Here is a 15,139-nt window from a genome sequence, read left to right as displayed (position 1 = left end):
GGCCAGTTTCATGTTTAAAATATATATATATATGTATGATATTTTTTTTTTGTGTGTGTGTTTCATTTATGCCTGAATAGCTGAACAGATGACCTGAGTCTAACTACAGTTATAGTGAGTCTGATTTTTTTTTTCCTTGCTTTCTGGTGACATTTGTTTCTTTTGCATATATGTTCCTGAGAAAAAAGGGTTCTTGCAAGAAGAAATCGTCAGATTACTCAATGAACCTTTCTTCATTTCATTTGGTGATGCTCAGCCCAGATACCCTTCTTGCTCTTCCAGTTCCTTCATCAAGACAAACTGTTCTAGTGTAGCTGTTGCAGGAATCTTTTCATGCAGGGTTGTTCTGCAAAACACACTTAAAGGGCCATTTGTGAAAGTTTTCACCTCTATGAGGGTTGGTCTTTTTGTTTGTGCAGTTAAGAACAGACATGAGGCTGTCTCACATTAAAATTTCATCAGCACAGAAGAAATATGAAGCCATAAGGTGAACTGCAAATAAAGCAGAGTATTGCTGTGAAACACTTATTTGAGAAACTTCTCTACACATTCTTTGCTCACAGTGGCTTTTTAAATATTTCAAGCAGAGGCAGTGTTGGCCTGTGTTGGCTGTGCACTTATGTCTTTTAGGTGTAACCTTAGCATCAAAATGTTGAGGAAGGTTATTCCCACTGCCTGGCACTCACCTTCAGATCATGAAGAAGAATTCAAGTACATAGGAGACAGGAGAATGCTGTTGTTTAGATAACATCTTAACCAAGCAACAGTTGCATAAATGGGGACAGGATCTATCATAAATCATATTCTGCTCATGTAGGATTTGGTTTGATACCTAGTGCAGAAAAAAAACCACAGAAAATGTGTTATGAAGTAGCTGCCAAGAATGAAGTGTTAGCAGATCCTGATATGGATAGGGAAATTCTTAGAACTATCCAGAAGAGAGCTGCAGCTTTGAGAAACAGTTAGCACTACTACTTTCCCAAGGAGTGGCTGCCCTATGCTGAAGTTGTGTTGCCTTTCAGAAGCATTGGTTCTTCAGGAATTTCTTCAGGCAGGGCAGTGGCTGTAGCCTGTTTTGCAGAGGAAAGAGAGCCTTTTAGAGGATCCTTGGAGACTTTTCAAAACCTCATGTTACTTAAGTAATGTAGTTACTTTATGCCATATTTTCAGCACTGAAAGTGGAATAGAAATTGTAATCCCATTCTAAACCCTCTCTTCTTCCCTCTCTGCACCCCCGTCATTTTTTCCTCTGCCCACACGTTTTTACTCTCCTTCAGTTTCCTCTGTGACTTGAGAGGTTTGCACTGTAAACATGATGACTGAGATTATTTTGGTTATAAATAACAACCTTCTATTTTTTTGTTGTTTATTTTTAACTTGATGCAGCACTTGAGAGGGTAATGATGTGTGTAAAGAGTTGATGAAACAGATAGAGAGGGGAGAATTCTTCTGGTGGCTTCTCTGCAGAAGGAATTGTATCATAGAGTGAAGTAATTTCTTTCTGCACAGACATTTGTTTGCTTTCTGCATGTTCCACTTTGCCTGAAAAAATGAACCAGCTGCTGGAGGTCATTGGTGCACTGAGATCACAAGAAGTAAAGAAATTGTCCTGGTTTAGCTTGGTGTGTATAGATGATCTTGATTTATGTTATCTCCTCTGATCATCTGGAGCTTTATGATGAAAACTGCTCCAGCAAAGTTTTTGGCAGTGGATTTTCTCTGGAAAATTAAGCAGGCTAATGATTACCTGTCTCTGAGGTGGTGTATGCCCTTATCAGTTGGCTTGAGCACAACAATGGGGTCATCAGCCACAGTACCATTCTGATTAACTTATTGATTCCACTATCACTAGCTACTGCTTTTGGCAAAGGGAAGGAGGATGGCAGACTGGGATCCAAGGTCACTGACGTTACAAAAAGTGGTAATAAGAATGATCATATTGCCATGGGTTCTTATAGTCATCAATGTGTTTACACTCGAAACAGAAGCCATCTCTGGTCTCCTTCCCTCTGAGATATAAATGTTCTGCTACTCAAAGTGCTCCAGGTGTTTATCTTATGTGGAATGGATTAAACAGATCAATCATCGTAACAGGTTCCTAAAACATTCTGTTGATGAAAACAAACATAAGATTGCTGGTTGATAAGAGGTACTGTTAAGACACTGATGAATTCGTTAGTCCATGGAGTGAACCTCTGGGGACTTAAGTATTTTTTGGCAAGAAACATGAAATATAAATTACCTCTTACCAGTTACATAATCTTATTATTTTTAAGTGTGTGTATAAATATATGTCTAATTTGTTACCAATTTGAGAGAAGGATCCTTATGCTTGATGTTATTATTATGCTCTTTTCAGTGACTAAGATAGGTTCACTAGAGGAAAATATATCACACAGCCTAAGGAAAGTGGGGCTGCTGCTCCGTATCCCCAGATCCAAGCAGTACCAAGTCTGAAGATGTGTTTCCCATAAGCACACACACAGACAACACACATACACAATGTACTTACATTTGTCCATGGCAAGTCATGCATATCAGAGAGGCAACACTGACAGCTGCATCCCCTCTGCTCTCTCCAGCTGAGCAGGATGGAGGCCCAGTACTGAGGCTATAAGTACATAATGCAGAGATACATCACACATCTGCAAGGTGGATCCCTCCAGTGCACAGGCTCACAGTCTGTCTAGTAGCTCCTTCATCCCAATCTTCCCAGCTGAGCTGGACATACGAGCCCTCAAACTACTTGAGTTGTTGGTACAGACCATCATGTGCACATGTGTGACTGGCCAGGACTTCCCAGGACCCCTTCTGTTGCCCCTGAGTGTTCTTACTCTTAGAGATGAGCAGATGCTGTTCACACCCAGAGCTGGCAGGGACTTCCAGGGTCCCATAGGTGACCCTTTTATACTACTCTGGACTGGTGGTGCTGAGCTTTTGGTAGGCTGATGGCTCATGTGGTGGCCCTGGCAGCAGCGCCCCAGGGTATTATCCAGGTTCTCCATCCTGCTGTTCTGAGTAACACTCTAGGTGTGTGGAGAAGCTTTTATCACACAACCAAACACAGTTTATGTAATCATTTTACCTTTCTAATGAATAGGGTGGAAATTTTGCCTGTCTAAAAGCTGCATAGAAATTAAAGGTCATGATTTTTTTTTCCCTGAAGGTTCACTACAGGAGTGCATTTCTTAGATTAGGACCTACACAAGGAAAATTTTGTTTGTTTATTAAGTTACTTCTAAATTTATGAAGTTTTACATCAAGGCTTTAGGTTTAAAATATCTAGTTGTTAGTGGATTTAATGGGAGTAATGGAGGAGAAATGAGAATGATGGGAACAGTCCAATAAAACTAGAAGAACACATTCCTTATGACCCCACCCAGTCATTTTTCACCTTTGTGCTTATTTTAAAAACAACTTTGTACATGTCACTCAGGGTGAAAAATGGAAGGCCATAGGGCACTGGGGAATGAGTCCAGAGAGGAAAGAAAGAAATGAGCCATTATGTGCTTCCTAAAATCACCTGGTTTGTGTCTTGGCTCTTCAGACAGTAGGAACAGACCTTTCAGTAACTGCTTTTCAGAGTACATTTGGGAGAACATATTTTACATCGAGTGACAGTATCTCCACCAGCCCTTTGGCTGATGGTAGTCACCTCTGTTTGTAAGCTTGAAGACAAAAAATATTCCGTAGACTTTTTAGTTCATGATCAAACTTGGAATTCTCTAGCAGAGGACACACTTTAACACAGTACCAGTACTGTCCACCTGTGCTTTTCTGCTACTCAAAGCAATTTGTGCTTAGCTTCCAAAAGGGGTTTTGCTCTTTTAAGACAGGCACGCCAATGGATTTGACTCCCCTGTTTCCTTAGGTAATTCAGACACACTCAGGTTAGATACACGTTAGGAGCGAAAGTGCCTATGAAAGCTGCAAGAGTCACATGGTACACCATTCCTAATGTCTCCAGCTTCTTGCTTTTTTCTCCACATAGTTGTGTTTTGAATCTAAGGAACAACAGTCAAATTTCTGTCCCTATAAATTTTATGGTTGCACTCTGATTAATGTGATTTGGATCAGAAATTATTGTCCTCTACAAGAATCAGTGCAGATGGCTTGACAGACCTCCTTTATCAGCTAAGATTGGGAAGAGAAAGTGCTAATTTATTAGTGATAGTGTTATAAATTCATGTTTGCTTCACTTTTTTTTTTTCTTTAACACCGTCAATTTGATAATAGCAGTAAAGACATAAGGCCTTTATCAGTCAGATAAAGAACTGCCAACTCTTAAGTCTTTTGCATACAGGTTTTAACTACTTCAACTCAACTGTTATCTGGCTGATAAGATTAATGACAGGGTTTCTTACAGCTTTTTAACTTTATTCTTGCCATGAAGTTCAAAGGTTGGTGTTGCAACCACCAAAAGCAGTGTTACAAAGCAGTGTTCCAGTAACCACTATTGCCTTTCTCTTCCTCTGGACAAAGGTATATGAGTTTTCAGAAATCATAGCAGTAAGCATTCTTTTCATGAAAATGACAGTACCTTGCTTTTGTTCTTCAAGCATTCTGGGAGTGAAGGGTAAGGCTCAGTTTCTGAGCCTTGGATAATTGTGTTGGCAGTTTGTCCTACAGCATACACTTGGAGAGACAGTCGAACCAGTCATGAAATGTTACTGTTTTGCTACTCTATGGACAATGTGTATCATCTCTTTTAAAGATAACCATCTCAGTCTTGCTCTCTGTATACTTTTGCAAGACAGGTATGATATAAAATATTTTAATAGTTACTTTATTATCTACATCTTAGTATTTTAGGTTGCCAGCAGGGAACATGCTTAGGCACGGCTGTTAAGATGAAGTTGGTGACATGACATGGAAAAAAAGAATGTGATACGTTCAGCAGTAGTTTTAGGTAGATTTAGGATCTCTTTTAATGACATGTGATTTGATTTCCATGTTCTTGTATCTCCTGAAGGTAAAGATAAGATCCTATCATGTCCTTCCTCAAGTTACTTTTCTTCTAGCTGGTTCTCACAATTCAGTGCAGTGTAACTTCCTTATTCTAACAGAATCAGAAACATTCAATCTGCAGTTTAAAAACTTCAGACTGAGTGACGGTGAAACGTGGGTTGTGACCTCTGGTAGTATTCCAAACTAACACTTGCCATGATCTGGATAACTGATTTAGAGTTGGGCCTTGTTCAATTAGTCAAATACACCATTTGAATAATTTATTTCACTATGAAAAACACAGGCAGGATGGAACTTCTGTTGTTCTGTAAATGCTTATAGTACCTGGAAGAGCTGGAGCATGTGTAGAGAAGTGGAGATGTCCAGACCTCTCCAGGTCTAGATTTACATTACAAGCTCGTGTGGCTCTTCCATATATTAAGCAATCTACCTGAAGCCAAACGTACTCTAAGGTGGAAATTCAGGAGCTGAATTGTTTGGGGTTAGCCGGGCACTGTCTTGCATTGCAGTCCTTTGTAGCAGAAAGAAGGTAGGGTGTACGTTTTAAAACCGTGGCTAAAAATGTTTTCATGTTGCATTCTCATTTCATTGGAGAAGTTTGGCCAAAACCAAGTCATTGAACTGATTTGGTTTGTGTCTTTTGCATGCAGCTGCAGTTTTTGTTCTAATTTGAGTGGATTTTCTGTTTAGGACTGATTAAAATTGCTTCTTAATTTGTAGATAAAGCTAATGTTGCCAGAACACATAAATTAATTACTGGAAAAGATAGATTCTGTGTGAATAATGACATAAGGGATCATTATGGAATCCCAGAATTTTTGAGGCTTGAAGAGACTTCTGGGGATCATGGATCCTCAAGTAGGATCACCTTTATTTCATACAATAAGGCTGAAGTCAATATAGAGTGTGCAGTAAATAAAACATTACAATTTTAGTAAAAATATCCTTTTCTTGCTGACTAGGGAGAATATTGCTTATGAAATACTGAGAACTGGAGAGATACTAGGCTGTGTCAGCTCTAGGAGACTACCAAGACCTGAGTGGAAAATTCCAGCACTTTCATCAGAGTGAAGGCATAGATAGCAATATTGGTATTTTTCCGGTGGTCTGACTGTATTTGCTGAATCAGAATGTTGGACCAATCATAGTTAGCTTTGTCTGAGTGTTTAGGTAGCAATTTGTTTAATGTCTGTGTGGTAACTCTTTCCCAGAAAAGTACTGATGTACAGCTAAAAACGGAACACCCCTGGGTTAGCACCCTTGGTTGAAGGCAAACACATGCTTAAGTGACTTGCTGGACTTGAGCCCAAGGCCTTGTTCATAATGATGGCTCTGTTTCCCACTGCACTCACGTCCTGTCATCAAATGTGGCACTAGCCAGCATCTCTGCCTAACAACATAGCAGCCCTGTCACTTCGCTCAGAGCTGGGAGTTGTGTTTCTTGCCCCGTATTTCTGAAAGCAGCAAACATGGGGCAATGGAGTAGCAGAGTGTCTTTTAAACATGTTAAGATGTTTGTGGCACTGAATCAGGCAGACAGATAGATTTCTACAAACCTTCTGGCTAGTTTTAAAACTGGGCATATCTCCCAATTCCTGTTTTAGTCAGTGCAGATTGAGAATAGCAGTAAGTGGCACATCCTTCGAAATAATAATTGTTTGAAAGTAGTGGATTGTGTATCCTTGAGATGCTGTTTGGATAAAAAGAAGCTTCTGAAGTAGAGGGGAAAGCAGGTGGACGGATGCAGGAAGCAACTGACAATCTGGAAGAAAGAAGTGTGTTTCTCAGTGTTAAAGTCAGAGTTCGGTCCTTTGAAAATGGACATGCCAGTTTGTGAGTAAGCAGGAAGTAACTCAGCAATAAGAGAATCTCCCTTCTACATTGACACGTTCTTTAAAAACTGAGGGAAAATCTAGATAAGCATGAATACAACATTCCAAGTTCATTTCAGCTCTTATTTACAAAGTAATTCATGCAAAAGCTTTCATTATACAAGAGAAGCATAAATTAATGGCTTGCATATACTAAAGACTGTGATTTATTTTCTTACTGCTGTTACAGACCATTTAATTAGGCTGCAATCACAATTCTTGTCTCTTGCTTGTCAAAATACATTATTTGAAAGGAAATGCCAAATCTGAATTAAAAAGGAAACCAAACTTATTTTGTCTGCAACTAGGTTTTTTAGTGGAGCCCGTGGAACTGTTCCTCCTTCACTGCTACTCTGTGAGATCAGCTATGGAACATGCTCAAGAGCAAGAAGCAAACCTTGAGCAAACCCAGATGTATTGTGTACAGAGACCAATATACAACCAGGAGCTTCTGCAAGGACAGCTGCACAGGCGACAGAGAACCCCTCAGACTTTAGGGCAGAAGATTGCACATTCTTGTCGGTAGGGATTTTTGTCTTATCTTTGTTTTATTGGTTAGAAATATTATAATTCTTAATTGATTCATGCACTTAGCTGGTAATCTCTTCAAAGAAACCTATAAGATAAAGCCACTAATTCTATTTTGACTATTGAGCAAGACTGGGAAGGAGCTGTGTATGTATTTTATGTGTTAATGTATAACTATATTAGAAAATGTTGGATAAATTAGTTGAATTGCAATCAAAGTGCAAAAGGAAAATATGCAGCTTGGGAATGTGAAGTATTAGTCAAATCGCATGACATAAATTCATAAGACTCAGAAAAATATCTATTCTTTTTATGTGGAAATATTTATGGCCAAATTTGTGCTTCACATGATCATTTCACAGAAGAATGGAGAAGTGTGATAGCTGTGTAGAGTTCTAAATTATTAGTCTAATAAGAACTTACTAAAGGCATTCTCTAGCTTTTAATTAACGGCCTTGGAATCATCTGGTTAGATGTGAAATGTCTTTAGCTGTGCTCCATGATACCAGGGGATTTAAGTTCTAGCGAAGTTCTCATTAGCTTTATGTTTATCCATGCTTCATTTGCAGAGTTTTTTCCATTTCTTTCTCAAACCTTGTTCTGCAGGACAACAGAATTGCTTTTCTATAAAGTATTCCTGTTCACATAATTTGACATTAGGAGATTTGCTTTGGTTTATGGAATGACTTCAATGGTAAAGACACTTAATTCTACCTCAGAAAACTGAATCTGTCCTGAATTTAAAAAACTGGATCAAAATCCTCCTTCTTGTGATACAGTCTACTTAACCATGGAGAAGTGTGGATGACTCTCTCACTTGTAGCAACAAGCTTCTTCACTGTGCAATTCAGAAATGCTAATAAATCTCTGCAATTGTCTTGCAATTCCCCTATGCAGAAGAGCATTTATACAATCCTTGTGTTACATTTTTAGCCAAGGTTAAACTTACCACAGTATAATCAAGATATGATGCAAAGCACTACTGGATAGAGATACTGGTTTCCTGGCTCTATCATGAGTCAGGTTTTCAAAAGGTTAATAGCTCTGCTAAGAGCCACAAGGGTCAGTGCTGCTGGCTTCAGTGCCTTTCCTTTCCGGGTGAAGAAGGGTTATGCACTCAAATAGCCTGAAAGGGTCTATCAGTACTAGTAGTGATAGTAATAAGTACTGATTAAATTAATAAAAAAAATCTAAAGCATAGTAATATATAACATTATGATCAAACCAGTATAAAGCATGGAACTAGTAAATGGGAAAAAGCACTGCAAAGTACTCTGGTGAGTGAAAACCACTATCAGGAAGCAAGTTATGCTCAGGGGGTTTGTTACTAGGAATGATCTCAGCAAAAGGTGTTGTGTGACCACTCAATTGTGCATAGACTGGAAGTTTTACTTCCCACTGACCTCCAGGCTCACAAGACTTTTGTCTTGTTTGTGAATAGCACTAACATGTGATTAAGGGCTAAATTAACTGGAAGCATAGTTGTTTGTGCTTAAGCATGTCCAGAAATTACTGTCATCAGGAGTCTGAGCCTGCCTGTGAAGGAGCTATTTTCCTATATAGGGATGAAAAGAATTTTTGCAACCTGTTTGTCCCCTAGTGTCTAACTTTCTTTCTGCTTTGTATTTCCAGTTGTTCTTCTAAGAGAGCCAAGTCTCATCTTTACAATTTCTTACCAATTTTAAAATGGCTTCCTCGTTACCCAGTAAAGGAATACTTATTGGGTGACATTATCTCAGGTATAAGCACTGGGATCATGCAGCTTCCTCAAGGTGAGTGTACCTCTGGATTTAATTCTCTCTTCTTTGCTTTTTCCATATGTGCTTTCATGGTAGTGCTTGGCATCCTGAAACAGGTGCTCCTGAGAACAGGATGTGTATGTCAGGGCTCTATGTGGAGATCAGAATGGATTCTGCAGACCAACCCAGAATGATGATTCCCTTTAAAGTGCAAGTCAGTGATACGCACCAAACTCTGAGAGAAGCTCCCTCTCTAATCAGTATCACAGTTCTCATGGCTTTTCACAGACTAGCTTTTCACAGTTTAAGTGCATGTCTAAACGTTTGCTGAATGCACCATATTATTTACTGATCTCATTGTTCTGAAAGTCATGGCATATTTCCTACAGAGGGTAGCAATATCTAACAGACACATAGACATTATGTTTCAGAGACTAACTGGGACAAAGTAACCAAACTAAATTTAACTAGAGAAGAACATGCAAGAATTCAAAGACTGATACCTAAGGCTGGAAGTCACCAGTTTACACTGGAACCATAGTAATGGGCAGTGATTTACATGGTGGGAATAATTCAAAAGTACCCTCTGTAACAAGACTGAAAATCTGTGGTAATTTCTATTAAATTACTTGGAAGTGTCACTGTAAATGGAGCCCATTCCTGAAGCAGGAGCAGGCTCTGGAAGTCAGAGAAATCCAGTGTTCACTATTCTGTTCAGCTCTTGGACCAGTAGAATCTTTTGTTTTTCCCAGCAGTTACTATTAGCAGTTTCAGAAGTGTTAGGAGGTTAGAAAGCAATAGCACTTCTAAGGAATATCATTAAGGGGTGCCCACTGCTCTGGTAATGGCAGCTTCACAATAGCTGCCACAGTCTCAGTAGATTTTTCTGGGAAGTCTTGGAGTCAAGGAAATTCTTTGATTTGCACAGAGCCCTGTCCAGATGGTGATGTAATTCAGAATAAGTTTATTTCTGTGTTGACTTATTTCATATTTTCCCCTCACTTGTTCCACTTTAAGCTGAGGCAGGTCTGAAAAATTCATCTGTAAATCCAAGATTTTAATAGGTGGTAACCCATTAAAATAATTAAGTACCCTAACTTAGCCTGTGCAGATAATTTCTTTATTTCCATATCTTCCTGGTTTTGTGTAAGTTTTATGATTAAGGTTATTTTTTCTTCCACACATGGAAGTATCAACTTATCTTAAACTGATAGCTCATGTGGTTAATCTCAGGCATATCTGTCATATATGAGACACAAACATCGCCAGTTGTATACTGAAATATAATTTATGTCAAGACCTGAAGGAACACTAAAATTTAAGTGGTCAGCAGTGAACTTTATACTTAATTATGTGACTCTCTTTTAAAGTAAACACTATTCATTTCGTGACTGTAAACATGCCCTTAAATTGCTCCTAATCTTTCCCTTTCTAAAAACACAAAAGTTGAACTTTCATTTTTCTGGAATGGATGTAATTATAGCAAGAATGAGTTCAAAGAAGCCTGGGAATTATTCCAGGCAGAATTACAATGACCATGGTGTTTAAGCCATGACCTCCTATCAAGTCAATATCTCTTTTATTTCCTTGGCACTGACAGTCTCTGAAAAGGCCAGTACAAATGAAAGGGAATAAAAGGGTATTCAGATCAGGAACTTCACACAGACTCACCCTCCCAGTTTTGAACACTGATTTTCAGTTCTGGTTAGTTATACTGTTAAGTTCATCACCATATTTAGGGCCAGGCTGTTACAATACAGGGTGTTGGCTGATGTCAGGAAAGGTACCCCTTGGGTGAGAGAAGATGTGTGGGATGAGTTTCACAAGTGCTTAATGAAATGCTCATTTGAGCAAGAGAATAAACAATACCATCAGTCCAATTTTGGTGAGAATATTAATTTTTGGTTAGGACTCAGATATTGCTTAGGGCTAGAACAAGGCTGTATGAGTTACTACACTGCACAAGAGCACTTGAATGGCACAGAAGACCCTTTTGGTTTAGCTTTTTTTTTTTTTTTTTTTTTTTTTTTATTTTATTTTTGTAACGTGATGCTTTGTCTCCCTGTTTAAATTATTAGGGAGAGGTGTTTTTGGATATCACTGTCTCTCCATGGTGGGAGAACCATTGCTTCTGTTTGGAATTTGCACTGTCCCATTGAGATTTTTACCCCTCACTTGGACCAGTCTGCCCAAGTGTGGCAAGAACACACAGGTGTTACCAACCTGCACTTGTGAGAGTGCATAACCAAGCCAAGCCAGGATACAGTGTTTTCTCCTTGAGGCCCATTTGTTCTGTTCTGGTGTCAGTTCTCCTTAACACAAGCTGTGTAGAGCTGTTGTTTTGGCTGCAACTGCTTGGGACAGTTATGTGCCATATCACATGGTGTACACCACTTGCTTGTGAGCCTGGTCCCATGACAAGCACACCCTGAGTCACACAGAGGGTGGGAGATGTTCTTCCCTGGTGTTCCTCAGAGCTGTTCTCCCCACAGCTCCACAGTTGTGCTTGCCAGAGTAGAGATAGGAATGATGTGGATTGCATTCCCCTGCATGGAGCTGGACCAGGTTTAATGACCAAAAGGACTTTGTTTTTGGGAAGAATACCAGACTGTATAAACTCTGTGACCTTACAGATTGTCAGAAATTATTCTCTGCTTATTTTACATTTTGAAGCATGTTTTGTGGAAACATAAACTATTATATCATCCCAGTTATTCTGGGGTGAGGGAGGAGGATAGTGTTTAGTCAGTTAAAGGTTGCCATGAACACCATGTCTGATCAGAAAAGGAAGAGAAAGTCAAATGTGTCCCCCTTGTTTTGAGGGTATGGGTGTTTCTAACTAGGTTCTTCTGCAGACAAAAACAAAAGTAACAAAAGGGATTTGTTGGCCATTAAGGAGTGCTTCCACCCACAAAGGCAAAACAGGTGCACAAGTGTGCACACAAACACAGACACCTGCAGTGACTGTAATTAGGGACTTTGGTTTCCTGACTCACCCCATCATGTTTCTAGGCACTGCCCTAGAGGATTATACATTTTCAAGGCTATTCACTGAAAGATCTCCTGTTTTTTAAACTTGATACAACTCTCTAGATTTCCTATTAGGTGTGTTTAGTTTTAGTAGGCTTAAATCCCTTTGCTTCAGATGGTTTATTTTTGTTGTTTACCTAACATACATATTTGTGTCTGTTTCCTAGGTTTAGCCTATGCTTTGCTGGCAGCTGTTCCCCCAGTATTTGGCCTATATTCTTCATTTTATCCTGTTATTCTATATACTTTCTTTGGAACCTCCAAGCACATATCAATAGGTATATCTGTATGGATAACTGAAAGTCTGTCTGTGTTGTGTGTGTGCTTAATAAAGCTGTAAAAAATAAAATTGGAGAAATAGAAAATGTAGTTGTTTTCCATAAATTTAAATGTAAGTGCATAGAAGAAACACAAAGGTATGGAACATAACCAGTACTTTTTATTGTTAGTTTATCTATTTTACTTCGGAAGCAATAGAAGAGCATCTTGTATCAGATTAGAAATCATTCTAGAAATGACTGCTGCGAACTCCTGAACTATGATTTCATTGCTGCAGTCAGCTGTCTGTGTGGCCAGGATGAATCTTTAATTTGCAAAATAGAAACTGAGATAGAAAAAAATGATGGTGTTTGCCTGCTGCCGAGGTATATGTTTACTATCTAACTAGCTTTAATGGTGCTGAGTACTGGAGCAAATCTGGGGACTAAAAAATACATTATTAAGGTAGAAAACTCTTATTTTAGTTTAATTCTGCATATCTCAATAAGAATCACTCCTAAAAAAAAAACTTGTCAGGATTTTAAGTAATTATTTTCCTCTCCCTCTTATTTCAGGCACCTTTGCTGTGGTTAGTATGATGGTTGGTGGCGTTGCTGTGAGAGAAGTGCCTGATGAAATTATTTCTCTGGACTCTAATTCTACTAATATTACAGATGTCCTTGAATATTACAGTGCTAGGGATACTAAGAGGGTTCAGGTAGCTGTGGCTCTCGCCTTTCTTTCAGGACTTATCCAGGTATGTGCTCACAGTTTGCTGTAAGGGCAGCTGCTGCTGCTGGACTTGCAGGGAGTGCTGGGTCACTGTGGGTCCTCTGTAAGCAGACTTGTGCTTCTGCACTGCACCGTGTAGGACACAGGCTGCTTTATGGCAGCTACATAATGGAACTGGGGATGGATGCATTGGAGACAGGACTTTATCTGGCATCTTAGCTTGACTGGAAAAAAATTGGGTTATTCCCCCTTTTCATTTTTTCCTATCCTATCAGAAAAACTCAACTGATGTTCTCTAATCTGCCCATAAATGCACACAAACAATGCATACATACATACCCATATCTCACACTGTATCTGCCAGTGGCATGGAAGATGGGGTGCATTGATGGCTGCTTACTGAACTGGCTTTAGAAAAGCCAAGTTCAGGTTTGTCTGATCTGGCCTGGGCATTGAGGAAAGGAGAGCAGGCTGTGTGTGTGTGCTATATCCAGGCGATACTTGGAGTCACAGGGTTGGCGCTTCTCTTTTTCGTTAGTTGTGTTTAGGTTTTCTTCGATTTGGATTTGTGGCCATCTATCTAACAGAGCCCCTGGTGCACGGGTTTACCACTGCAGCTGCAATTCATGTCTCTGTTTCCCAATTCAAGTACCTTCTTGGCATCAAGACTAGCCGGTACAGTGGACCCCTTTCAGTTGTATATGTGAGTAATTACACTTACCAAACATGCAAATTCTGTGTTGTCTGGATCTAGCTCCTAAGCTTTTTCATGCTTTTTTGTATTATTTGGCACTAAATGGAATAATCTTCAGAAATGAACTCTGGGTATGAGGTCTTTAAATGCCATAGCAATATATGAATATCTGAAAGTGCAGCCCAAGTGTGACTTGGTAGATCTGCACGGTCTGAGATGGGCAGATTTTAGGATTCTGCTGAATGGTGTGTTCTTCAAAGCTAGGAAATGTTACTCTCAGAATCTTTCCACTCTTCAGTGGATGAAAAGGGAAGATCTCAGATGTCTGTGAAAACTTAAGCTTTGAGTAGATTGATGGCTAGGCAATAATGAAGCTTCAGGATTTCATCTACATGTAGGTTGTAGAAAATACTTCCATTTTGTATGTTTGTGCAGATATAACAAACCTTTTGGAAGCAAGTCTGCATTAATGACTAATTCCAAAATTTGCTGTTCAGTTCACTAATCTGGGAACCAGTCATACTAATTGCCAAACAAATAGAAGGAAAGTTATAAATTCAAATGCATACTACCAGGACATCTTGAATATATAACAACCAATTTTCAATCTGCATATGGAAGAGTATGTTGATTTTCTTTCAAAAACCTAATAAATAACCAAAAACATTACTTATTTATTTATTTTAATGCAGTGGAAGAAGAGGGAATAATCAGTATGGGGAATTATTTACCCTCTAGCAACTTGTGTATTCCAGCAGGTTTTTTTTCTAGCACCCTTATAGTAAGCATTTTCAATTAAAAGGTTATTTGGAATTATGGCCAGTTCAGCAGCATTGCAGGATCACTGTTATTTAATCATATTGTTATGGCAACCTCAGTAGTTCTATCAGCAGCTTTATTGTTTTAGAATAGTTTATGCAGCTCCAAGTAAATATGACATGCCAAAGAATATTTGATGGTATTAGAAGGAGTTTGCATTTATTGCTTTCAGGTAGCTGCCACTGAGGAATATGTGTGAAAATGTTTAGGATGAGAGACATGGTTCAGTTTAGACTTTTTACCCCATTAAAGTTTTTTCTCCAAATTTTTGCCCCCTTTAAGGAACACTGATATTGTAAATGATTCAGGTGCATTTCTCTCACTGAGATACTCTGTGTTTTGTAGGAACAATGGGTATTTTGGTAAGGCCCTTGTTCACTCTGGTTATAAATTTAGAATGAAACCACAGCTGAAAAGTAATGTATAATTTGCTCTTTTGTGGCAAATCTCCATGAAGATTCTATTTTCTTAAGAATAATTATGATGCTGCTGTTATGTTA

At 38.9% G+C, this 15,139-nt stretch overlaps 1 protein-coding gene across 3 annotated transcripts in view; it reads left to right on the top strand.

Moving 5' to 3' along the window:
- Nucleotides 1–15,139, top strand: part of LOC131592825 (prestin-like) — a 33,226-nt gene that overhangs the window by 4,469 nt on the left and 13,618 nt on the right. For all 3 annotated transcript variants that reach the window (XM_058864625.1, XM_058864626.1, XM_058864627.1), the window contains exons 3-7: nt 7,148–7,361; nt 9,000–9,139; nt 12,304–12,414; nt 12,970–13,151; nt 13,665–13,829. In XM_058864625.1, the coding sequence (XP_058720608.1) occupies nt 7,207–7,361; nt 9,000–9,139; nt 12,304–12,414; nt 12,970–13,151; nt 13,665–13,829 (753 nt within the window). In that variant the 5' untranslated portion in view covers nt 7,148–7,206. The remainder of the gene's footprint in view (nt 1–7,147; nt 7,362–8,999; nt 9,140–12,303; nt 12,415–12,969; nt 13,152–13,664; nt 13,830–15,139) is intronic.

Source organism: Poecile atricapillus, chromosome Z (assembly GCF_030490865.1).
Source record: "Poecile atricapillus isolate bPoeAtr1 chromosome Z, bPoeAtr1.hap1, whole genome shotgun sequence".
NCBI lineage: Eukaryota > Metazoa > Chordata > Aves > Passeriformes > Paridae > Poecile > Poecile atricapillus.
The sequence above is the reverse complement of the archived record's forward strand: the minus strand, read 5'-3'. Positions and strand labels throughout refer to the sequence as shown.